The 26,081-nt window shown below is 41.8% G+C and overlaps 1 protein-coding gene across 1 annotated transcript in view; it reads left to right on the plus strand.

The window, feature by feature from the left end:
- LOC310937745 (transmembrane protein 132C) overlaps positions 1-26,081 on the plus strand; it is a gene marked incomplete at both ends in the record, with an annotated part of 137,246 nt that overhangs the window by 90,769 nt on the left and 20,396 nt on the right. Inside the window, one exon of the mRNA XM_083902085.1 lies at positions 9,933-10,119. Coding sequence (XP_083758211.1) covers positions 9,933-10,119 — 187 coding nt within the window. The remainder of the gene's footprint in view (positions 1-9,932; positions 10,120-26,081) is intronic.

Here is a 26,081-nt window from a genome sequence, read left to right on the forward strand (position 1 = left end):
ATAAAAACAAGTTAATGTATGTAAATAGACCTCCATAACTAATATATATGTGCAACAGGACCACTCTATGTGAGCTTTAAAATCATATGACAATACTCCATCATGATATTGATGGAGTTTGTTTTGGCATGGAACCATAGTTCACAATAAAACAATATATATATTTATGATGCAAAATAATTCTAAAAAGAAACAAGACGATTAATAATAATCCTCACTTGATATCAAGTGGTGGGCCACAGGAAATCAATTTGCCATGAGTTTGAGATCTACCGCTTCGCTCTCTGTCAGTCGGTACAGGGGAACCAGGCGCTCAAAGTTCAAAAAAAGGCAGGATTTATTCGACAGGTTGGTCAACACAGACTACTCAGGACACAGGCAGGCAGACAGGTCGCAGATCAAAAAGAAAATGTCAGTCAGGAAAAGCAGGCAGGAAGATAAATCCAAAGCAAAAAACAAGAATCCATAATCAGGGCAGAATGTTCTTGCTTGACAAACACTGTGTACAGTAGCTGCCTCTGTCTCACCTCTGTCAGTGGTGACATCGTCGGGGACAGGAATGTCTGCGAATGTTGATGTGTTTATTACAAAAGTGCAGCTCCAAGTTTAAAAAACCATGTTCCTCATTAAATAATGTGTCGGAGTCTTGTTTAACACCAGTGGCTTCTGTGCACTTTGTGCTGCACATACTTTGGGAATTATGGCTTGTCAGCTTAGAAAGTACTTGAATAGAAAGTGTGTGCCAAAAACACGGATTTATGCTTCCTGTTGTAAATTTTAAAAGACTGCTGCCAGAATCTATGCATCTTCATCACACACCCTCACCTCCAACATAACCTTTACACAGAGAGCGTCTTTTAACAGCCCAGTCATATATATTTCCTCTGTGTTTGCTCTTTCAGTTTAGAGGTGTGTAAATGAATGTCAGTTGACACACCATAAATCAAAGGTATTGGCTTAGAACCTCTGAGGAAATGATAGCAATGCGAGGGGGTGCTCCCGCTTGCTCGATTGTATCACTGTAGCATTCATGATATCGCCATTTTGACAGTTTTGAAAGACAGAGATTGTCCTCGTGCACATTGATTTCGTACAAACGCTCACTTACGTAGTCACATTTACACATTCAGAAGGCAGCACGGTTGTAAAAGTTTAATTAAATGTGAAATTGCCGTCATTCTGAACACAGTATTGACCAGTAAATGTTGGGCAGTGGTGGGCGCTCGGCTGTCAGCGGGCATTTTTCATAGAGGGATCTTTATAACTTCCATCCTGGTGAAGATAGAGAGAACACTCACAGGCTATGAACACGCTGGTGACAGGCAAACGTGACAGAAAATGTGTATTACCTCTGACCAAGACACTTTAATTTGAAACCTTAAATGTGGCTTACAATATGCTCACTTACTATAAGGATGTCTGCTTGTGTCACCAACACATGGTGCAGCACGGGACCGTATCTATGTTCCCCGGGTCCTATGTTCCCCGGGTCCTATGTTCCCCGGGTCCTATGTTCCCCGGGTCCTATGTTCCCCCGGGTCCTATGTTCCCCCGGGTCCTATGTTCCCCCGGGTCCTATGTTCCCCGCTTTGTATGTGACCATAGGACCCTTTCTCTAAAAAAGGGTCCTATGTTCCTATGTACATTTCATAGGTACGACCCCGTGCAGCACAGCAGAGGGTAAACAATAGGGATGGGATTATACCACTTTTTTGTATGCGATACCGATATCGCAAACTTGAGTATCTATTTATCACAATATTTGATTCAGTCATTTTAGACCAGTGTTTTTCAAGCTTTTTTGAGCCAAGGTACATTTTTTTCATTGAAAAAATCACGAGGCACACTACCAAACAAAAATGTTTAAAAAATGATAATCTGTAGCCTATATTAACAATTTAGTCATTCCTATCAAAGTGTCTTGAATATTCATATCCATATTTTTTGCAGACATTTAATTATTTGTTTTCAAAAAATGTTTTTAGACCAATTAGGTGAAATTGGCTAATTTCCCACGGCACACCTGACGATCTCTCACGGCACACTAGTGTGCCACGGCACACTGGTTGAAAAACACTGTTTTAGACCATTATGAACTAAGAAGTTGTTCATGCCGAGTCATTTCAAAGACTGCTGTGTAACACTTCCAAAAAGAAGAAATAAACAGCTCAAACATGACTGCTAAAATGCTTTTGTTGATTTGTATTTACATTTTTGCAGTCAAGCATGCAATATATAGGATTTTTGATTCCCATCCCTAAAAATGCACAATCTCGCTTTCCTGTGTTGCTCCGATTCTTGTGCTTTCTACGGACAATGCTTCGCTGCATATCCCTGAACCTCGGAAGCCACAGAGGCAGCTGCACCTCGCTGACATTTCTCACCGTTATTCTCATTACTGTCCTCCCTTTATTTTACTGTTTACACCCTCCTCCCTATGTTTCTTTCACTATCTCTCTCTGCTTTGGACATGTATATTGGAGTTGAAAAGGTCTGGTCAGTATTGGTTTCTGGAGATTCTTTTCCTCCTACACCAACTCCCATGAACACTTCAAAAACATACTGTATTTGACTGAAAACATTGCTTTGTAATGTATTTGGATTTCTAGACCTGCTTTGCACTCATGTGTTTGTGTCTAACTCACAGTGGATTGACAGCGTTGCCCTCTGGACCTTCAAACCACAAGGTCTCCTGAATATCCTCTCAAAATCATCTATTTTATGTAGCCATGGAAACTGCCCATGATGCTGTAAAGCGTTCTGTAGTCTGAGGTGACATTTTGGCTTTTGAATAGACGAATGACTCCAGTACACTCGGGTTCACTCAGAGTGATTTCCTTTGATTGCAGAGGACTTGTGACGATGTGAGTTGGTTTCTGGCCAAAAGACTGAACTGCATGCTGTGACCATCAAGGTCCTTTCTCAGGAATCAAACTTAAAAAGAGCTTCATTGAGTCTTTGAATGTACAGACGTTTGTTTATCTTCACATGTTTTATAGGTCCACTGTGTAACATTTATGAGGATTGCCTGGCTGATATTGACTATGTTTGTATTCATGTTTTAATTGCCTCAGAAAAGCCTTTTGCTTGTACTTTTAGTGCATTGATTTACTGAGGACGCCATTTTGTGCTCCCATTTTTTTCTATTGCAGCCTGAATTAACTAACCAGCTAGAGTTTTGGGTTATGGCGTGTTTCCACCGTCTCGACTTGACTTGACTTGACTCGACTCGACACGGCACACTTAAGTTGCATTTTCACTGGCAAAGTAACTGGTACCAGGTTCTTTTAGTATGCCGCCAGACTGCCGGCCACCGATTGCTCAGAGTTCAACACAAGAATCAAGCCGAACTGCAGATCAATTATAAAGACTTAATCCTAAGAATGTGGGTTAAAGGTGCATTATGTAATAAATCTAAAGCAACTGGCCATAAAATCCTCCTAATATGTCACAGAGACTCAGGAATAATGTTCATATAACAAACTGAACTCACCAACAACAACAGTACAGCCAAAATATTTGCATTAAAACAAATATTTTGCAGGCTGCAAATCATGTTTATGTTTTAAAATCATGTTTTGGCGTGTGGCGCCACCTACCGCCATCTACCAATAATTACCAATCATGCAATCAGTAGAGTCTCAGCTGCCGAGCAACCACGGGTTGCCAGTTACGTCAGAAAAAGAAACCTAAAAGAGCTCCGTATTTTGAATTTGAATGTAGTAACTGTTTTTGGCCACATTCTTACATATGGCACCTTTAATCTCCAACAATTAGCAGGGAAATGTCTAAAGTTTTTGACAAAGTGTGTGCGAGTGGAAAAGTGGTTTCAGACTTCAGACCCAGAGCACACACGCACACACACACATACACATATGCTTCGCTTTTTGTGTGCCTAGTGTGCGTGCGTGTGATCAAATATGTTCATGTGCTCATATTTGTGTGTGTGTGTGTCTATGTTTCTTTGTACTGACTGGTTTTTTTGCTGTTCCAGGTGATGGAGCATGAGAACAGCAGAGTTTTAGGCTGCTGTTTCAAGCACCACTGAAGCCACAAATTTGATTATTTTTTCCCCTCCACAAGTACAGTTAACACACACACACACACACACACACACACACACACACACACACACACACACACACACACACACACATATCCAGGCCTTGTGAAAACTGATGTGATGAGTATTTTGGGGCTAAATGGTTTGGTAAAAATCTGATGATAAGTCAGACTCTAAACAAGTTATTAGTGCGTATTTAAAACAGGGGAAAAAAAGGCTAATTATTCTTACCATTTTATTTCTAATTGTATCCCTTTCTTTTCTTTTTAAGATTTTAAAATACTTATTGCTCTCCGGTTTTTTGGGCAGTCCTTTATTTTAATATAGTGTCAAGCTTAAAATGTATATACTGGATATGTACTTAAGCTGAATCTTTATATTTTGTTACAAATCTATCTGAAAGAATGTGAATGAAGTGTGAAAATCCCTGCTCCAGCCTGCAGGGGCAGTGCTGAGTATGGACTTTTACACTCACACACTTCCAACTCCCAACTTTGCTTAATACTAAAAAAAAAATCCACGAGAGCATGTCTGACATGATTTTAGCTTGATTTAAGGCATGACAAAGTGAGGACCTGAAAAATGTCCCCCGTTCAACATGAGTCCCCCTCTTTGTGAGTGTGTAACGACGCCAAAGTCCCCCTTTCTACTGGTTGACACAGAGGGTTGTGTGTTGTTCTGCTGAGGTTTGTTATGGCCTATTGTCGTATATGAACTTACTCTCGTATGTTATACATAAAACATCTTCAGTGTTGTTTTGTGAAATCATTGTATTGTCACAACCGTGTGATGCTACCAGCTCTGGGATAGTTGGTAATTTAGATCCACAAGTTGAATAATTAAAAAAAAAAGATCTGGAAAATGATATTGACCAAACGTGACTTATCCCACAAATGTGTCTCTCTTTGTCTCTTTGTCTTTCTTTGTCTCTCTCTGTCTCTCTCTGTCTCTCTCTGTAGACACACGACTTCTATCACTTCAGGGGAGATTAAACAAGGAGTCATAATGACTCTGTGAGTTTGATAAAGGAACAATGGAAGCATTTTCAATTATAGTACTTTCTCTAGAGAAATCTGTTTCAAAGGAAAATCCTTTGGTAACTCTGTCCCGTGTTTGTCGAGTCATTTTGACATTTAAATCTAACTTTCTTCAGTCTTCTTGCTGCTGAGATTCCATACGGCTCCCAGGATTGTGTTATCAAGATAAAGTGAAGAGGCAAAGAGTTTTACAGTCTGTGCAATTAGGGAGGACAGATATTTAATAATAAAGCTTGTATTTGTTGATAACACATTACTCATACCATTATTATGCTAGTAAGGTTTGAACTGGCAGGTCAGATTTGAAATGAGTTATTATTTATATGTATTTGCAGGAAATAATCTGCAACTGGCAAATTCATGTCATTTTAGACTTGTATTTCTCTTTTTATTATAACTTTGAATTATTCTACACCTCTAAAGCACTTTATGTTTGGTATGTTTTATCCATTTCAGTTGTACCAACAAATTGCAAATTGAAACTCTTAGTTCAATCATTTCCAAAATGATGCTAAAGTCATTACTGAAAGTTGTAGCACACTACATGTTGTAGTGTCTTATTCTCAATGAAATACATATATAAAACAGTTACTAGACATATGAGGCACAAGTCTTTGGTAAATCTGTAATAAATAAAAGCAAGAAAGTACATGTTTGAGCAGAAATGTGGCCATTTCTTTGTTTCTCGGAAACAAACAGTCTTTATAACAGTTGTGGGGGAACTTTTCTTTCTGTGTCTTGAAGTAAAGTATTGTTCATTTCTACAAAGTCTCGCTCCTCCCTGCCAGTGGTGTGAGAGGTCGTCGCCGCTGTCACCTCCATTATTGAAATCTATAGCTGCCTCTATACGCCGTCATATTGTCTTGACCTTATACGAGTTGCACATCTTCAAAAAACTACACTGTGGTGTTCAGCTATTCACAGGTGAATTTGTGTCCCACAGATCTGCTGGTGTCACTGTGATTTATGGGCATCCCAAATGTGGCTGAACAGCATCCTCTCATGCACCTGTATTCTCAGTTGTCTTCTATCTCCAGCAGCATCTTGTCGAGTGTGATTTGCTCTCCAATCTGGTCTCTGAAGCCACGGGACCAGCTGCTTCCAACTTCAAGGCCCGTTATCTACCGAGCCCCCTCTCTGTTGCCTTTGGCTGCCCCCCGGGTCATCTGTCTGGCCTTAGATTTACTCAAAACACAGCTAGTTTACTGGTTATTATCAGGCCCGAGAGCAGCTGTGTGGCACACATCCACGGCCCCTTCATTGCTAATTGAATAAGCATTCTTGAAAAGGCAGCGGAGTGAGAGCAGTTTTCCCAGCGAGCTGTGATTAGCAGACTCGGTGAGGGAAGGTGGAATGAGGATGGGATGTTCGCGTACACACCGCAGCGACGCTGATGTTCATGTCAGGGTTCATTAAATTACCTATGGTCAACGGGGGTGAAGTACAACAGACAGTCAAATATAAAATATCTTCTCTGTGAAGATATAATAGATGTATTTACCGTGCCCTCTTTTTTGTCATGTGCTTTACAACCCGTGTCCTCGACCTGGTTTTTAAGAACATTATAAAACATGCAATAAAAAGCATTTTCAATATGAATAATTTAGACTCTGCTTCGTGCATTAAAGCTCATTATTTACTTACATTATGGAGATATTCTTCATGTACTGCCAATGCGTTCCTTTGTTTTCCTGGAGGTATGTCAAAGAATGGTCCAGTTGAATTGGTTGCGTCTTCACTCTTATACGTTGATCTAATCCTTTTTACTTCACTTGTCCTTACTCTATTTTGTTTCTATTATTCAGGTCTGGATGTTTAAAAGGAAGCAAAAGGCCACATTTTTTATACAATCCTATAACCTCATTGCTTTGTGAAGCATCCTTTTCTGTGAAAAGAAATACAAAAAACCTTAATATTCACAGTTGCTATTAAACTCTGGCTTCTGCAAGTAATTGACATCTGTGAAGCAAAGAAAAAAAAGCTAACAGACAACTTGTCTTTGAGAGGGTGTTATGTATTGCTTCAGTGTGTGTGTGTGTGTGTGTGTGTGTGTGTGTGCGCAGTAAAACGGTACCCATGCTGTAAAAAGTCAGCCATTGGAAGAATTTCTGCTCAGTGACAGTGGATCACTCTGAGGTTTATTTTCTACACACTCGCTGCCTCATCTGTAAAACACTGTGAGAAAGTTATGTGACACCGTGACGGTGATGAATGCCTTTAGTGGCTCGGTACAAGTTGTTGAGTTGTCATCTTAATGGTGTATAGTTATGATTTATATGCTCTGTGAATGTGAGCAAATGATAAAAACCTGTTTTTGTTTTTGTTTTCATTGTTTTAGTTACTAAATTAGGATGTCATACTTCTTTTTTTTTACTTCCCAAAATATACCACATTGTGTATTGTGTTAGTTGCTTTTGCATTTGTGTTGAGTCTTCAGGGCCACCGTATCAAATAAAATAAAATAAAATAAAAAACTTTGCAGCTCTTGCGCAGTGCTGAACAGAATGATAAATTACACAGTCTGACTTAAAGGTGAAGTAAGTAGTTTATAGTGACATCAAGAGGAGAGGCTGAAATGTACAACAACAACAACTCCTCCTCTGCTCACCCCCCTCCCTTCCCTGAGCGCTACGGTATCCTCAGCCGGTCAAATGGCGTCCTCGTCGTCTTTCTCCGTGGTGCGGGCGTACAGTCAGGTACTGGTGTTCCTTTATCCGCTGTAAAATACGTGTGCTCCTCCATTCTAAACGCGTAAAAAGATCCGCTCTCAGCCTCGTCTCGGCGCTCGATTTTTTCTCTCGCGTTTGTCCTTACAGGCTCCCGTAGAAACATGGCGTCTCGCTGCTAACAGTGGCAATGCAACAGCGGCCCGCGACCATGTTATTTTACATGACTTTTTGAAACACTACAAAAATGAAACAAAAACTACTATACAGCGACTAGACAATGCAGGAGCACATGATGTGTATAAAAAGGTGGATTTTGGGTCATATAAACCCATAAATACTACGCAGTGTCCCTTTAATTTTGTTTATAAACTCTGAACTTCTCTGGTTAATTTTAGCTCATCAGTGAAAAGTGGTGACTGACAGTGAAAGTGTGTCTGCCTGAGAGCAGCAGCAGCACAGAATTATCACATGAAGACAGGAGATGACAAGACAGCAATAACGGACCATAAAAGCATGATACGGTGTATTTAAATATCAGACCCTTGCTTTGAAATGGGCAGTGTGGCTTTTTAGGTTTGTTTGTGGCCAGCTGCTTTCAACTGTTACTGTGAGCTGTGTTCTTAGGTGGGAGGAGGTGGGTGACACCAATCAAGAACAAATTAAAGAATATTTTGTGAATAACCTTGCGTCACCATTGTTCTGAAGCCACTATTTCACTTTAAAGCTCACATAGAGTGGTCCTGTTGCACATTAACTTGTTTTTATGGTCAAAAACCTCCTAGTTGCTGTAAACAAGCCGATAGAACTCTCACACCCAGAAGACAGAGTCTTGTGATTGGCCAGTACCCGGAAGTGACATATTCAGCACACCCGCTCTCAGAAGCGCAGCTGCCCCCCTCTGGAACGGTGGATGCACTGCTACTCATTATCAAAACATTGTTTTAACAATGTTTAAAAATAGCTTTGTCACGACTCCCAGCCGCAGTCCCTTTTATGATTCCACAACTGACGTTATTCTTCTTCTGCGGTTCAATGTACGCAACCGGATGTGCCCGGACTAGTGCCCGGAGGAGGGGGATCTGCTGTTCCGGAGAACCGATGTTTACGTAACCGGACCTGGTTTTTTCAGAGATCTCACTGAGCCCGAGATTACAATAAAACACACCGGTCTCAGCAGTGTCTGAACTGTTTGTTTTGAACCTTCAGGGCTTCTTAAACAAGGTAATGACGCAGATACACACTACAAAAACAGCGTTAATTGAAACGTCCGGTCTAGGTCCGCTTTAACATGTCTCCTTAATCTCTGATGACATATCAAATTCATTTTGTTATCTTTCTGCTGCTATATACTTTAGTGTTTTTCCATGCTCATAAAGTTCCCAAGGAAAGACCATGCAGATTGTTTTATCTGGGCCCTTCTCTATCTCTCTCCCCCCCTCTTCTCCATGCTCAATTTACAGTATGTTATTTGGTGTTGGTGTGCCACAGAGACCATGCATGAAATTTATTGGCCCCGAGTCCTGCCATTTGACAAGCACGACTTGTCTAACAGATCTGGTGCCATTTGCCATCTCTTCCGGCTCCTGTGTAAAGCTGACCTTTCCTGCCTCCAGGCTATATTTAAACCCATGAGCGTCGGAGACTTATGGCGCCATGGGAAATTTTATTATCAGTGCTCTCCATTTGTCTGACTTAATTCAGGCCTGCTGTAGAATGTGCCAAAGCGAGCCGTGTATTTACAATCTGCCGGGGCAAACAAGGGTATACCAGTGACAAACCTGACCATCAACATCTCAGCAGGGGGGGGTGGCACACGCTGAGGCATTCCTTTGAACCGCTCCAAGAAGCACAGATTATAGGTTGTATTTACAGTGCACATCACCTGGGCTCAGGATTGAGACGGAAGAAGAAAAAGATTGTGATATTATTCAATGAAGTGGAGAGGGTTGACCGAAGAGTCTTGACATTTTGAAGATTCTCCAATGTCATGTATTTCAACAACAGACACATTCATCAGCCTTTACCTTTTGTCGTTATTACAGCAGACAGTAGATTGAATGGACTCACACGCACACACACACACACTTATTCCTTTTCTCGGCCAGTTGCGTATCTGCTTTGCCACTCACTGATACTCTGGTTTCTTTTTTTGCACTCCGGCAGGTTTGAGATGGGAGTTCAGAGGGTGCTCCAGGTGGACCTGAAAATGGAAAGCTTCCCGCAGCTGCCGGGCAGCCGCTGGATGGCCTGGCAGGTGGAGTACCCAGCCAGTCGTGCCACCACACAAGAGGCAGAGACAGAGATCCGATTGGCACAGGAGGGCCTGGCAGGCATCGTGCCCTTGGCCATGGTGAGTGACGCCACTTCCAGCTCAATGCAACACCTTAATAGATGGCAGCGCACTCATCACTCTCAATGAGAAACAGTGAACCCCCTGCTCATTTAAAACACTGTGTTCTATGAATACACGGTGAATCACCATTTGCAACTGTTTGCTTTTGGCACATCAATGAAATGTATAGTGTAGATGAAAATGACTGCACTTTTAACACTGGCTTGTGACACATAATTCTGACAAAACACGATGACAATATTTAATAGCAAACAGATACGGTTGTAACACTGGTTTTAAAAGCATAATGGGCCTAAATACAAGGTTTTTGAGGTCTTCAATTTTGTTTTAAAAAAGCAACAGCTACAAAGAATTTTTTTTTTTCTTTTTTCCTGCCACAATCTAAAAACATGCAGATTTGGGGATTATGCAAATTGGACACTCTAAATTGACCGTAGGTGTGAGTGTGAGAGTGAATCGCTGCAGTGATGGACTGGCGACCTGTCCAGGGTGTGACCCCCGCCTTTCACCCTATGTCAGCTGGGATTGGCACCAGCACCCCCGCGATCCAGTCAAATAATACTCTCTAACTTTATTAGACTACTTTGATGAGTTTTACTTGATAATGTTTTTATTTTCAAACCAAGTGCCCATATTGAAGGAAGAAAGGAGAGGAAATCATCTTTATTGTCATCATACAACCGAAACTGCACAAAATGTCAAGGTCAGAGGGCTGACCTTGACATTTAGAGGGCTGATCAGGGCACAAGGGACGGTAGCAGGTTGAATACTGGCACTCAGTAATGTAATAACAAAAGTATTTTATCAGATTTGCCTCACTTTTCACAAACGTATAAATAAAAAATAAATAAAGTGACATTTTTACTGTCACTGCTGCTGAATATGAAAAACTGCGGTAATGGGTGTGGTTTTATCTTAATATGAGCACATGCACATAGCAGCTGACTGATACCGATGCTGGTGTTGTTATCGCTCGTACTTATACATAAATGTAGAATGCTTTGATAGAGGAGGCAGTGCTTTAAAGTAGGAGTGTGAGCTGGAGCAGGGGCAGGAGGAGAGCCTCTGTCACTCCCAGCAAAACTCGCATGGCCTCCGAGGGTGGATCTGGCCTGAGGGTTAGCCAGGAGGTGTGTGCGTCTCCCTCGGTGAGGCAAAGTTAGAAAACCGCTGTGACGATTTACTTAAGCTGCTTCACTTGGAGAGCCTTCCGTGCGTCTCCAGATCTTTGTTTGATGATCTGTATAGAGCACCACTTACGATTTAGATCAGAAAGTCGTAGATGAGATAAAGAAAGAGTTGTATTGACTCAAGATAAATAATGCCACGTCAGCGCTGACAAGCAAAACAAAGGCTGCATCTATTTCTATTTTGGTGCTTCTGATCTGAATGATACAGAACTGGATGTTGTGTCAATATTATTCTCTAAATATTGCCCATAGCAGTGTGGATGATAGATGCCTGTGGGTGGCTCTTCCCGGATTAAAGGAATGCGGCGCCTCCTCTCACACTGATCCGTCCTTTAGGATAATTGAGGCTACAGTGCGTGTCCAATGGTTCAGCATTGTTTGCGTTCCTTCTCAAACATCCTTTTATTTTACTGACATATCAACAGCGTGCTTGCCTTGCATTAGCTCCCACACCTTCCTCTGGCAAAAACTGTACAGGTTATTGGAGAGAAATCCAACCAGAGACTCTGTCATTGCCTTTGTTACAGTCTCTTTTGACTCGTGTGAATGTATAAAGTCTAACACTTAATGGTTTTGCTAAATTAATCTGTTAATTAGCGAACACACACACCCCTATCTTTCCTAAGCAATCATCAATCAATCCTAAAACTGTCAATTTTTCACTCTGATTATTCTGCTCATTTTACATAGGGGAGAGATTTTATGACTTCCTGTAAATCATGTCTTTTTTTTTTTTCCCCAGTGACAAAAAATCCATCTTAGTTAACCTGATATTACACTTTTTTTACTAAACTTGGCTAAATAAATTAGGGACTGAAACATTTGGGCAAAGACCTCACAGGAGATAAGGATGAATATTGTTGAATGTGATCCGTGCGTGGGTGCGTGACACGTGCATGTGTTATGGTCTGTGATAAACCGCAACCAATTGGTGAAGTAAACATCAAAAATGCTTTACCACAAGCTACAACTAGGAACTACGCTAATTATAGAAATGCAGATCGTCTTCCTAGATGGAATTCCTTGGGAATCCACATTATTGGAACCCTTCTGCATCGTCAGCAGGGATCTCAGGGTCTCAGGTGTTTCGCCCCTTAACCTGAACCTCGCCTGAGTGGGGCAGCGAAGACTGACTAGCCTTCACCTGCAGAAGGGTTCCAACTGTGGGCTCTCTTTAGCCACAGCCATCTTGAGCTGGACATGGTATTTAGGTCGTTGTCCAGTTGCGCCCATCTGCGGTCTGCTGCTGGTGGTAAGTTCAAGCGTGGTTTCCTCGCAAAGTCTCTTGGACTTTCCGGGTCACAGACCCTTCCTGTGCTTTGAGTAGGCTGAGCAGGGAGGTCTGGGGCACTGTGGTTTGCCTCCTGGCACTGGTCCTCCTCTACCGACTGACGAACACCCCCAACAAACTCAGAGAGGTTACTCTGTGTAAGCTTGGGTGCTCCGCGTTGCTGGCACTGCTCTTTGCACTTGAATGTGCCTTGGTGGATTTTGACGCCACGCTCGTTCTTGAAAAGCCCACCGCAGATGTTGCATCTTCTTTTGGCTTCGGCCTTCTGTCTTTCCGCATCCATTCTCATAGTCCTTTTTCCATTCTCCGGGTCTGCTGTAACCATTGATCCGTCCGATGGCAGATTATCCTCCCCCCTCCAATTAATAACACTGATTTGTGATTACAGCAATAATTAGTAATAATTATTTTTTACACTTTTTGCACCGTCCTTAATGACTTATGTCCTTAAACATATATATTATATAACAATTATAGTTGTTTGCACTCTATCTAAGGAGCGTCCATCCAGTGCCGATCTCAGTATTTCTACTCTCCATGGATGCTACAGTCCATCTATCATAATAATCTGAATCTCCATTTTGAAATCTCCAGAATCACAATTCAAAAAGACATGAAACTAACTATTGGGATGCTTGTCCATCCAGTATCTCCCCCTGCTATGATTATTATCCCTACTCTTAAATGCATAAAAAGGAAAAGCATGTTGTTGTTGTTGTTATTGGTGGGATATGAAGTCGGACACTGTGTGTAGTTTTAGTTCAGGTTCTGGTGTATTCATTGAAGATTTACTCACTCGCTTACTCGACGTCTTTATCCTCCACATGAGGGTTCGCAAGGAGCTGGAGCCAATCCCGGCTGACATAGGGCCAAAGGCAGGGTTGCAAGAGGTCAATTTGGACAATTTCATTAAATATTTTTCTCCAGAGAAATGTGCCTTTTCCAGCAACCGTGTGGTAAACAAACAACACAAATATTTATACATGCAGACACATTCTGAACTCATTAACTCGGTCTTACTCCTTTTTGTCCTTTGTTCTTCCACACACATTTACACACACGCGCACGCACACACACATTTCTTTTGCAACCTGCGTGCACCCCTATGAAAGAAGCACACAAGCGGGAAAGGGGAAGGCTGAATTAGATTACTTGGGATCACTGTGGCATGAAAAGCCCACAGATAAGTTTCCCTCCCCCCATGCCTCACCTCCTTCCCTCCTCTCCCCCTGCTGCTACAATTCCTCAGTGACAGAGAAAAGGAAGTAAGGTAATGTAGGAGCAGCGCTGTCAACCCACCTCACACTCACAGACACAGCACCCTCTCTCCATCAGAAGAAAAACAAACTCAGGGATTCCATTATAGAACAGGTCACTGTGCACAGAACTCCAGTCACTATGTAAGTGGGGATAGAGCTTTTGCAGACTGCGAACATTGACAGAATATTAATAAAATGAGCATTTATATTATGTTAAATTCATTAATTGGACTGTTTGCTGAAAATACCCACTGCTCAGATTCAGAACGTTTGCATAGTGGGATTAAGGGTGAATTCCAATTCCTTGCTTAACCCTCAATCTTAACCCTCAATCTCAAAAATGCGCGCTTCCTCTAGTGCAAGTGCTGTCCCGATTCTCAGAAAAATTAAGGTGAGGGGGCAAGTTTAAGGGCTGTATCGCCCTCAATATTGAGATTTTCCGAGACCACCCTTGGGAGCAAGGGCTACCCAGAATGCATTGCGTGTTTTGACATAACAAAGATGGCACCGAAAGCAGCGAAACAGGTGCTACAAATTAAGTATTTTCTTTGTTAACAGAGATATACAAATTATGAAAACCATTGTATTATCTTAGTTTAGGCCCATATTATGGATTACTGACGTCATTGTTGCGTAACATTTATTTTTATTTGACGATCTTCTGTCAATAGCCGGCCCGTGCGGACAAGCGATCGTTTGCTATTGTTTACTTTTCAATAAGCCGTGGTGTGTGGTAACTGTCAGCTGAATATGTCCGTGGTTGTGGTATTTGTATGAGTATCATCTTATAACTAACTGACAACCTAATAACTTGACTGACAAACGGATCGTAATAAATAATCGTGACGTAAATGTGTTCTTCTTCTTCTTTTTTGGAGTGGACGCAGCTTTGGCGTTATTCTGCCCCCCGCAGTCTGAAGACGTATCTGCATTTAAGGGGTGTCCCATTTCTAAGTGACAAAATAATCCTCAACACTTGGTTTTGAGGGCCAAGATTAAGGGTTAAGATTGAGGGTTAAGATAGGAATTGGAATTGGCCCTTAGTTTGACACAAAGGATGTGTTAAAAGGTAACATTTTGGACATACAGTACCTAAATTCACAAGGTAATTGAGGGGGGCAAATTATTATTATATACAAGCAAAATTATTGTAGTACAATCAAGCAAAAAAATCCATATAATGTTTCAACATAATATAAATAAAGAGATCTGACAGAGGACATGGCTTCTCATCTGTCCTCTCGGAGAGACTTTGGGCAAACAGGACACTTCAGAGAGGCTGAGGGAGAGTCACTCTAATTGGGTTGTGGAATGTGGAAAGGTCGCAACTTCCGCATTTGCAACAACTGCCATGTACGCTTCATTGACTGTATTTAAAAATGGATGTATAGTCTTCCGGTTTGAAAGTGAAGCCTAGGAAGTAGGACATGAAGTTGCTGTGAGCCACCAGGGATGGGAAAAAAAACTCAGTTTGAATGGAAACATGAGCTTCTAATTCTCACTTGATCTATGATGCCAGTAAACATCTACCTGAGCAGTTAATGGTCTCGAACACTAGTTCCAGGTCTTCTTCAATAGAACATGACGTCTAAATGTTAAATTATGTTCCCATTTAGAGGAACATGGACGATAAAGCAGGACACACATGAGTGGACACTTGTGTGATTGACAGCTGGTATCATCCAGCATCGGTGCCTTGTTGGAGGTAATGTTCCTGAAAATGACCGAAAATTCAGTTTGTTGAAAATAAAACAGATTTGACGCTCTGTGATTTGATGTTACAATACAATATGCTCCAAGGGTACCAACACATTTATCCACATCGGTTTATGCGGTCCAGCCACAGCCTGAAAACGCTCTGGATTGCTTTTTAAATGTTTTATGTTGTTGTGCTTTCTATTTTTTACTGTTTTTTTTTACTGCATTTTAGAAATGGAGAGATTGCCTAGAGTATCTCTGAAGCCTGTACATGTGCCTGTGCATGGTGAACATAAATAATACAGTTGGTACAATATACAATATTTCCAAATAGGTATTTCCACACATTTGTTTTTATTTAGCTTCCACAGCTGGATTATTTGTCCGGAAAAAACTAAACAAAAAAAGGTTTATTCACAGTTTATTTAATTGTGTTCATCTCATATGACAGACTCAGGACATAGAACCTTTGTCCCAAAACATTAGTACTTAAGGATCACTCTCATCTAGCAATCCATAGTACAGTGCCTTCAACATTTTCACTACATATTTTTTTAGCCTTCACAGACACATAAATAAACTGCAGGTTTATTGTTTGCATAGAGCAGCGAGACAGGAGTTTCTGATTTATTTGATGAATCTGATTTTTACTTCTTTTTAACTGATCTACATTTCAGCACTGTACGGCTTGAATCTTGTGTCGGACATCTTGCCGTGCCGTGCCGTGTCGAGGTGTTCTAACACGCAAGTGTAGTCTGTGAGGTAAAAACATATTGGTAAATTTAAAAAAACAAAAACAGGGGCTGCTCCTAATTCTAGGATTGTTTCTAGTAGAGGATGGGATAAATGCATGGGGATTATTAAAATACAATATACTGATGTCATCAGGACACAAGAATTCTAATTTAGAAAATCAAGCAGAATTATATCCGCTATTCCCGAATGGATCATTAAAAGAAATCTGACTGTATGTTTTGTTATCACTGCTTCTAGATGAAGACTTTTCTAATTCGTATAGCTTTTTCTTTTAAAGTGGAACATTCAATGAGAACGAAGAGTGGAGAAGAGAGCTGGGGAAACAGAGACGGGAAAAAAAAAAAAGGAGTGGGTGTTTTTTTCTAAGATAGTGGAGAGAAAGAATCACTTGGAAATTCTCCAATCTTTTTTAATCAGGTTGAAAGGGCAGACTTCAGAGAGCGTGCTGAAGGCATCTGTTGACACAACAGCTCTGTGGTTTTGTTCGAGAAAGCCCTTTCATCTGTAATTAGGACTAATTAGTCAAAGAAGCTCGAGCTGTATTTCGTCATAATGGAAAAGCGCTGTAATCTCATAAACTGAACAGGGATCCATAACTGACCATGTCTCTGAACGTTGTAATGTAATAAAGCTAATGACTACTGAATGTGATCACATTTATGGTCAATTACTTCAGTGGTACCTCAGACACTGCCATTCATTTGAATTGATTCTTATAAAAAGGTATTTTTATTGCAATTCTGCAGTCAAGTGATGAGCTCTGCCATGGGTGCCACCTCTGGGAAAAGCAGCAATGTCATTTAGACAAACCTCTTTGAAGACGGCACCTCCTGTGTTTTGTGAAAGACCTGTGCTGGGAGGACTCAGATCAGCCATTTTAATCACTGAAGCCGCAGTTCTGCAACTGCAGCAATTATTCCAAAAGCAGAAAAATCAGAAGTGCACTCAAAAGAGTTTGTCAGTTTAGAGCAAAGAAATGCCTCAGGATGCTTTTTGTCAACTGTAACGCTGTCTCGGCTCGTCTTCCCCTGTGTTTTCAGATCTTCTCCCTCTCTCCCTGTCTCTCTCTCTGTTTGCTCCAGACAAACACACATTAATATACTAACAATTTAGATTAATTACTTGCCCTGTCACACCCCCCGCCTCCTTATCCTAACTTTCAGATATCACAGTGTAAAGGAGCCGTGTGTTTTTTGGGTCATCTTGAGATCGATCTTAAAGGCAGTAATTGGATGCCTGCGCTGATTTTCCCTGCACAGTAGGAGGCTGCGCCGTAATGTTTTTTTACCGTCGCGAAGTAACGCGCTCCTGTCCTGGCTGCCCTCATCATCATTACACGCGCTGTGGATGCCTGGTGATGGAGAGGGAGCAGGAGGACAGGGGCATACATCATATCTGGACTCATCAGTCTTCCTGCTCAAGCCCGAGACACCAAAATGTGCTCCGTCGCACGAGCTCCGTGGCCATCGGGCTGAGAAATGAAAGCAGCCGTTTGTATTCACGTGCTGCTCCGATGTTTTGTTAAACAATACATCATCACCCCAGCGTTCTCCGGCCACTTCTGCTCTCATATGATAAAGCCATCTATCAACATCCTCCAATGAATGTTTCATTTTACTCCTTTCATTTCTTTTCCCTCTGTTGCAATACCTATGTTCTCTGCCGGGCAAGTGGAATCTGAAGAACATACATACATAAGCATGTACATGCCGGCTAACCCTGCATCTAACAAACACAAAAGCCATGCTCAATCTCAATTGTACACCATACACCATTGGTTCTCAAAGTGCGGCCCGCGGGCCAATGGTGGCCCGCAGAAACATTTCTGGCAGCCCGCAGTGAATTACAGTTGATAGTTTTAATCCAGGAGCTACTAAGCTTGTTAAATGTTTATTGGACATTACTGGATACAGACCAATAAGTGTAAACAAAAATACTGGGTATTTACCTGGTTTCCATATGGTGAATTCTAGTGTATTATTGGGTTATAAGCTGGTAATAAGCAGGTAGCTACAGCCCCCAATTACTAGCTATTTAACCAGTAAATATATGGTAACAGAAATGTGTTACTTGGTATTAACCTGTAATTAGAAGGTAAGAACAATGGCCAAAATACTGGGTAATTACCCAGTAAATTGTAAAAAGCAGTATTATATTAACGCTTAAATTACTTTATATTTACGCTTATATTACTTAACTAACTAACTAAACTGTAGAACTGCAATCTGGTCATTAAAATTATTACAAATGGGATTTCTTTCTGTTTTTTTTTTCAGTGTTTTACCTTAGGCGGCCCTCAGTCCAATGTTGGGTTCCTAAATTGGCCTTCAGGTATCAAAACTTTGAGAACACCTGCCTTACAGTAAACTTAATTTCAATGTTCTAATTACCTCAGCCCCTGTTCCGCTTGTGCTTAATTTCCATAGCACGATCCCTGCTGTTTTAGTGGAACAGAAGAACAACATCCGCAATGGCACGCGTCAAGTGTTTTGCAGTAAGGGGCTGATGTTGCCCCATGTGAGCAATCCATTTGCATCAACTACAGCTTAAAGGCTGATGATGAAGTGGTACCACTAATTGAGCCTTCTGCACAAAGCATAAGTGGCATATTACACATAATGCTAACTGGGACAATGGACTGTGACAAATGTCAATCCAGAACTGATCAGAGTCCTTCACACTATGGCTCTACATCTTCTGTGCATGCAATGAATGAACGAGCGAGTGGGAGTGGACTGCACTTCCCTTCCACTCAGGGATGAACAGTGGAATTCAAATGAATGAATTAACTGCAATTTAATAGCAAAATCTTCCAATGTCACTCACATAGAGGAGCTGTATAATCAATCAATGTGCAATTGAAAGGCTAATAGAGATGTTTTTGTTACGTACATATTAAAGCACACATCCTGTAGTATGTAATTCAAGCTTTAAACAGTGCATTCAGCTGCTGTTGAACATATTTCTGTGAAGCTTACTCATTACAGCAGCATATAGAAATTGATCTATCTCCATTAAGGACGCTAACCTTTCCTGCAATACGTGAAAAGATGTTGAATGAGTTGTTTACTGTGCCACTGCACTTCTCAATAGATGACCCACGATGCATTCATGCACAAAACACTTGTTTGTTTGTGTTGAAGCTTATTTTGCTTTCACCAGAGAAAGTGGCTGTAAAATGTGTATCCCACACAACCACTCTTAAAGGGGAACTCCACCCGCAGTGCCAGTGTCGGAGTAAAAATATAGTCAACAGCCACTCTGCTAGGAAAATGGAAAATGAGCACTTAATACTTAATACAATCACTAAACATTTTCCTGTGTAGTTAATGGTCTCAGTGGCTAGTTTCACGCCTGAAAATGATGTTCCCATTTCGAGGAAAAAGGATGATAAAGTAGTGCACATACAGTATGAGTGGACACCAGGGAGATTGACAGCTAGTATCATCCAATAAGTGTCTCCTTGTAGGTGATATCTGTGAATTTTCAGTTGCAAACCTCAATTTGGCAGCGGCCAAATTGCAGGCTGGAGGCTTGGAATCAGCAGTTGAATTCTCATGAGCGACGCTATGACCTGTTGCCACGATCTCAGAGTTACAGCATACAGCCCATAAGTGTTGACATCCACTTCGCACGGCCCGATTTTACCCTTTCCCCATTGAGGTTTGAAAGGAAAAAGAGTGTATGTTTTAGTGGTGATTGACTCTACATTAGAGACGACATTTGTGCCTGCTCAGAGAGGTCTGTGTCCAGAGGGCAGCTAAGCCGAGCTAAGCCAAGCAAAGCTGGCAGTATGGATCTCGATCGGAGATGGGTGAAGGAATCAGACAAAGATCAGAAGGTCATCCTCCTCCAGGCATGGTTGGGCGTTGGTGAAGAAGTCTCCATCGATTGCCTGAGTGTGATAGATATTGGGCTGAAATTGACTGGCGCACGCGGGGATACTTCCCTGCCTTGTGGCCTCCGGGGGCTTTTGCTAAATCGGCAAACAGCAGGGGCAGAAAAAGGCATTGCTGTACCTCCACCAGCATCAGTCAGAGCACCACCTGCCAGCTCACTCCCCTGCAGCTCCCTCAGCTCCTCTGTGGGTGAGCAGAGACAGGGTTCTGTCCCCGGTGTCTGACCTTGATTCTTCGAGCGCTGAATCTGACTGTTGTTGAAATTCGTCAGGGACGCCTGCTCCTCCCTCCTGACCCATTGATCTAGCTGTATTACAGGTGTGGTATGCATGACAATTGCAGGCAATTTGTTCTATAAACTTAAAATATAGTACTTCCAGCCATGTTTTATTCACAAGCTCCCTTTTACTTTACAAGGGGGGGCTCCAGAGGCTGGCTCCATCCTTTCAGCTCCAGGCCTTGTTTCCTGTTTTCAAAAGACACTGTTAAGCCCAATTTGTACTCCTGCGTAAAGTGCTCTACGTAGGTTACACAGAGCCCTCTGCGTCGTCTCCGGCTGCACAAAATATTTTTTAGGTGTCCGTTCCTCCGTCAAGGGACAATGAAGACGGCAAGAGCTGCAATTGGTCCTCAGGACAGGCCGAGCGAAGCTGCTCTGTGCCGGCTCACAGTGCGCACCGAGCGTCCACAGAGGCGGAGCTGATCACCGCCGACAACGTCGCTGCCAAACTATAAATACGTCATATCTTAATCTCTCCCGGACGCCATTGCTCACTGTAGCCAGAAGCACAACAACCTTGCGTGGCGACCTCTACTGATCGGGCGGGAAATTGCAGCGCGTATCCGTCACCACGACGGAGATGTATGAAGGCTCGAGTTGTCTCCGTGGTGACGCAGTCGGATAACGCATTACGCAGTCGGAGAAGTATAATGTGGCCTTTAGGGTCTCCTTTAATGTAATGTAATACTACAGACAGGCAGTTTGACACATCTGTGCAATGCTATGTATTATTGCAGAGAAAACGCCTAACCATTAAAAAATGTAAACGGTGATGCTTCAGAATTGGGAAGAGTTTCCTAATGTGGTTAATATTTGTGTGGGGAAATTGTCCTGTCAGCAGCGTCATTGTGGCAGCTCCCTGCAGTCCAAGTTTACCCATAAATCATCTGCACTCATAAATAATTTACACTTGAGAGCAACTCAAAATAACTCAAAAAAAAAAAAAAATCAATACTGTCCATTAACTGTGTGAAAGCTTACATAACCAAGTGACTGGCTAAGATGAAAAAGAAGGGCATTTTTGTTGATGTGTCATTGGCTGCCCTTCTTTTGAAGTTTGTGAGGGCAAAAATACTACGTAAACTTTCGCACCACCAGTGCATTAAGCACAGGATTGTGTGTTTATTTCTATGTGAGCCCACTGTGAGAATTGTCTGGAGGTTTCATTACAAACCATTTGTTTCTCTCGTTGTTTTCTTCCTCACGCTGCTGCTTTCACAAAGTCACAAATTCAGGTCAGACATTCCGACGGAAGATGCTTCATTCTTTTATTTATCGGCCAGAAACTCCAGATTGAACTGGTCATTTAAAAGTCAACATATTTTTAATTTGATGGATATTAAATAATTATATTTCTCATGTTTCAGTCCAGGAAATTAGGATTGCGCGATTATTATTAAACTTTATTTTACTGGGAAGTCACATTGAGACCAATCTATGATTTACAAGTGAGACCTAGTCAAGAAATGAGACCTACACCAGAAAATCCATCACAATTAATGTGAAACTACACGTTTTACTTAACTTAGTGTAATGACTGGAAGCTGAAATGACCCGAATGTGTTTTTTTCCTGTTTCTTTTTATTTTTAGATAAATTAAACACGTCTGGTGGTGAAAGGATTATATTCACACTTGACTGGCTCAGATTTATAATTGAAATATTATTTGTAAATCTCATTTAAAGCTCAACACACAAGTGTATATGGATGGTGGAGGAAGCTGCAGCAGCAGCGGCAGCAGCAGACATTGGCAGAGCTGCAAATTACGATGAGATGAGCCAGGACAGAGTGACCACATCGTGCACCTACTTAAATGTAATTGGACATTACCGATTGTCACCTGATAGCCAAGCCGCTGTTAACTTATGAAGCATGAGAAAATAAGCTGATCGGCCACTTAAAAAGACACTTCAGTGATCGCTGTGTCATCTGAGAGTTTGCTCCCACACGTGGTTATCGTGCATTTGTCTGGTGTGCAGCATCATTTTATCTAATTGAGAAATAGAGATTAAATCCATGCCTCGCCCAGTTAGGAGCTTTCTAAATAAATATCTTAAAAAAAATGACCTTTTATTGCTGTCTGTTTAAATGACTTTCATACTGGTGTAAATTACAACAGTGGGCAGATGATGTTGTTACTAAGTGGAATCAACAATCTGTCTGTTATATATTTTTATAATTCTTTGTACTTTAAAGGTGCATTATGTAATAAATCTAAATCAACTGGCCATAAAATCCTCCTTATATGTCACAGAGACTCAGGAATAATGTTCATACAACACGCTGAACTCACCAACAACAACAGTACAGCCAAAATATGTGCATTAAAAAAATAGTTTGCAGACTGCAAATCATGTTTATGTTTTGAAATCATGTTTTGGCATGTGGCGCCACCTACCGCCGTCTACCAATCATTGCAGTCAGTAGAGTCTCAGCTGCCGAGCAACCACGAATTGCCAGTTACGTTAGAAAACGAAACCTAAAAGACGTCCGTATTTTGAATTTGAATGTAGTAACTGTTTTTGGCCACATTCTTACATATGGCACCTTTAAATCACGTGTGACAGTGAGACTGCAGTGTACCATGGACCACAACCTGTTTATAATCAGCCACAGTTCAGCTCAGTCGCTTTTTTCCCCACTTTTGTCGACTTACTTTGATGAGAAATGAAGTGCCTTTTTTTTTTCAACAATGTCTTCATTACTGAATGTGGCAGCTATTGAAGTGGTCCTGGAGTTGGCGGCTAATTCAGAGACACCGGTTTGTGTGATCTTCAACATGATATCCCACTTTCAAGAGCAGAATCACTATCAAAGTGGCCATCAAGCTAATCCTCTGCCAACCAGCCACAGCCAACCGTAATGAGCAGATCAGATCTCTGACCGCCGTGCACCTCACACTGCCACTGGAAAGCAGATACAGGAGTTTTAGGAGGCATTGAGTGATAACTGTCGGGTAGTGATGGACATTTGGGTGTCACCGTCATTTTATCTGCCAGGAAGCAACAATAAAAGGGGGATGGTGAGGCCAGGAGAGGAAGGGGTTTGTTCTTGGAGGGCCAAGATGGGAAGAGAAGAGGCGGGAGCAGGAGAAAGACTCTCATTAAAAGGCAGTGTGTTGGCTTCCCAATCATCCCACCTCTTCAATGTGCTGTCATGCTGTGATATATCGCACGGCATGGTGCTTCCAAGTCCTTTATTCCCTCTTCCCCTCTCGTGTTTCTTGATTCAGCCAATTAAATCCTCACTTGAATTAAGGAAAGGAAGTGCCGGATTGAGAAATGCACAATGTGGAGAGAGGAGGTGATGAAAAGACATGTCTCATTTGGTCTGCTTAATAGCTTCAGGACACTGAGACTGAGCAGTATTCAGTGTCCACAGCTTATTATTCACAATCTTTCTACTTCCTTCTTTGCCACCAAGGGATGGAAGTGTTCATCAGAACAATGAACATTTCATTGACTGATTATTGGCATATTTTATTGTCTATATTAATGTGTCTTACCCATCAAAGATCATAAGGTGATTCAAAGACAAGTAATCCGTCCTGGTGGTGTGTGTACCAGATCAAGTATTCCAGTTTTTCCTTCTCTGACCTGTGCTGTTGGCTTTATCTGGACAGCGAGGGACTGTCATAAACAGGTGTACACATGGAGCATGTTTACTGTGTTTAACACCATCACTTCTCTCTGCTGCTCTATGAATAATACAAGCACTAAAACCCTCCCTAGCTCAACACTGTGCTTGACCTGTTCATTTGTAGCTGTAGCCAGGATGGTATATAGGGTCAGAATGGTGGATGTGTTAGCGCTAAGTAGACGCCAAGACAAGTAGCTTCACCACTTCTCATGCTGCCCATGTCACTCAGGCTGACACCATAAATCTCACTTATTTTCAGATCCAGCCGAGACACGGGCAGAAATTACAGCCCAGAACACATTACCAGCCACAGCGGTGTGCTGCATGCTAACAGAGGGAGCTTTGATAAAGCAGACAGGAAGTTTCTCCCACAGATTATTGAGCAAAAAAAAGACTCCAATCTCCGACTTAAGGGAACAGATTTGTTTGTAAGTGAAGCAAAAACAATAGCATCAACAGCTGAGTGTGTCACATAGGCTACAAAGCATGCTGCATGTTTGGAAACATCATTATAAAATACAAGTTAGTGTATTTATACAAGTTTAGCAATGTCTCTTGTGTTCTATATTTAAAGCGGACCGAGACCGGAAGATCCAATTAACGCTGTTTTTTAGTGTGTATCTGCATCATTACCTTGTTTACGAAACCCTGAAGGTTCTAAACAAACAGTTCAGCCATTGCTCAGAACGCTGTGTTTTATTGTAATCTCGGGCTCAGCGAGATCTCTGAAAAAACCCGGTCCGGTCAGCAGTTCTCCTGAAGAGCAGATCGTCCTGCTCCAGGCACTAGTCCGGGCACATCCGGTTGCATACATTGAACCGCAGAAGAAGAATAACGTCCGTTGTGGAGGTGTTTCACGAGCGACAGTGTCTTTCTGACTCCGGGTGAAAGTCATAAAAGGGACCGTGGCTGGGAGTCGTGAAGAAGCTATTTTTTGATAATGAGTAGCAGTGCATCCACCGTTCCAGAGGGGGGAGCTGCGCTTCTGAGAGCGGGTGTGCTGAATATACTGGCCAATCACAAGACTCTGTCTTCTAAGTGTGAGAGTTGAGTCTCAAATCTCGCGCCTGGGAAACACCGTCAGAAAAGAGGATTTCTACCGGCTCGTTTACAGCAACTAGGAGGTTTTTGCCCATAAAAACAAGTTAATGTATGTAAGTAGACCTCCATAACTAACATAATGTGCAACAGGACCACTCTATGTGACCTTTAAGTATAGAAATGGTATTTAGTTGCAAAAAGGACATTCACTCATACCAAGTCCTGATCTGAAACTTGTGTTTGTCTAGATAACAGAGCTGCAAAGTATGCAGTTGTTTTAGCTGGTTTAAGGCTAGGAACAGTGATTTGTTTACTGTTCAAGTGCAGTATCCTAAGAAGAATAGCTATGCAAACCTGTGTATGTGCTGCAAAGACAACAGAGTGAATGAGAGCAGATCAAAAGCAAAATGAGCCATTGTATTAAAAATATGATCAATTATTTTATCAAACATGGGTTGGGAAAATAAATGCCATCACTACTTGTCTTCTACAGTTAAGTAGACAGAAGTGGCTTAGCTGACCATGGTGATTTCCAGTCAGCTAACAAATGTCCAGATCAACTCTCATCCAATATCTGCACCATTGGTCTCTATTGTGTGCTTAATTGTGCCATACATCCCAGTGTGCGTGAACCACTGATACTTCACTGTGGGATTGTGCTGTGTCTTATTAGTGCCAGGGTGAGCTCTCTCTGCTGACTCGCAGCCTGCTGGGTTATCTACAGCTGCTGTAATCTCACATAAGCCTCTGCCTTTACTAGGTTCCACCCATTTACCCCATCATGTATTATAGATGGCTCTGTGGAAGTGGAATAATCCCAGTTCATTTAGAGCGAATTTGAGTCAGGGTTAGCGACACATGGAGCAGGTTGGTTTATATAGAACACTGTCACAGTCTATAAAGATG

The sequence above is a fragment of the Microchirus variegatus genome (assembly GCF_963457635.1).
Source record: "Microchirus variegatus genome assembly, chromosome: 16".
NCBI classification, from domain to species: Eukaryota; Metazoa; Chordata; class Actinopteri; order Pleuronectiformes; family Soleidae; genus Microchirus; species Microchirus variegatus.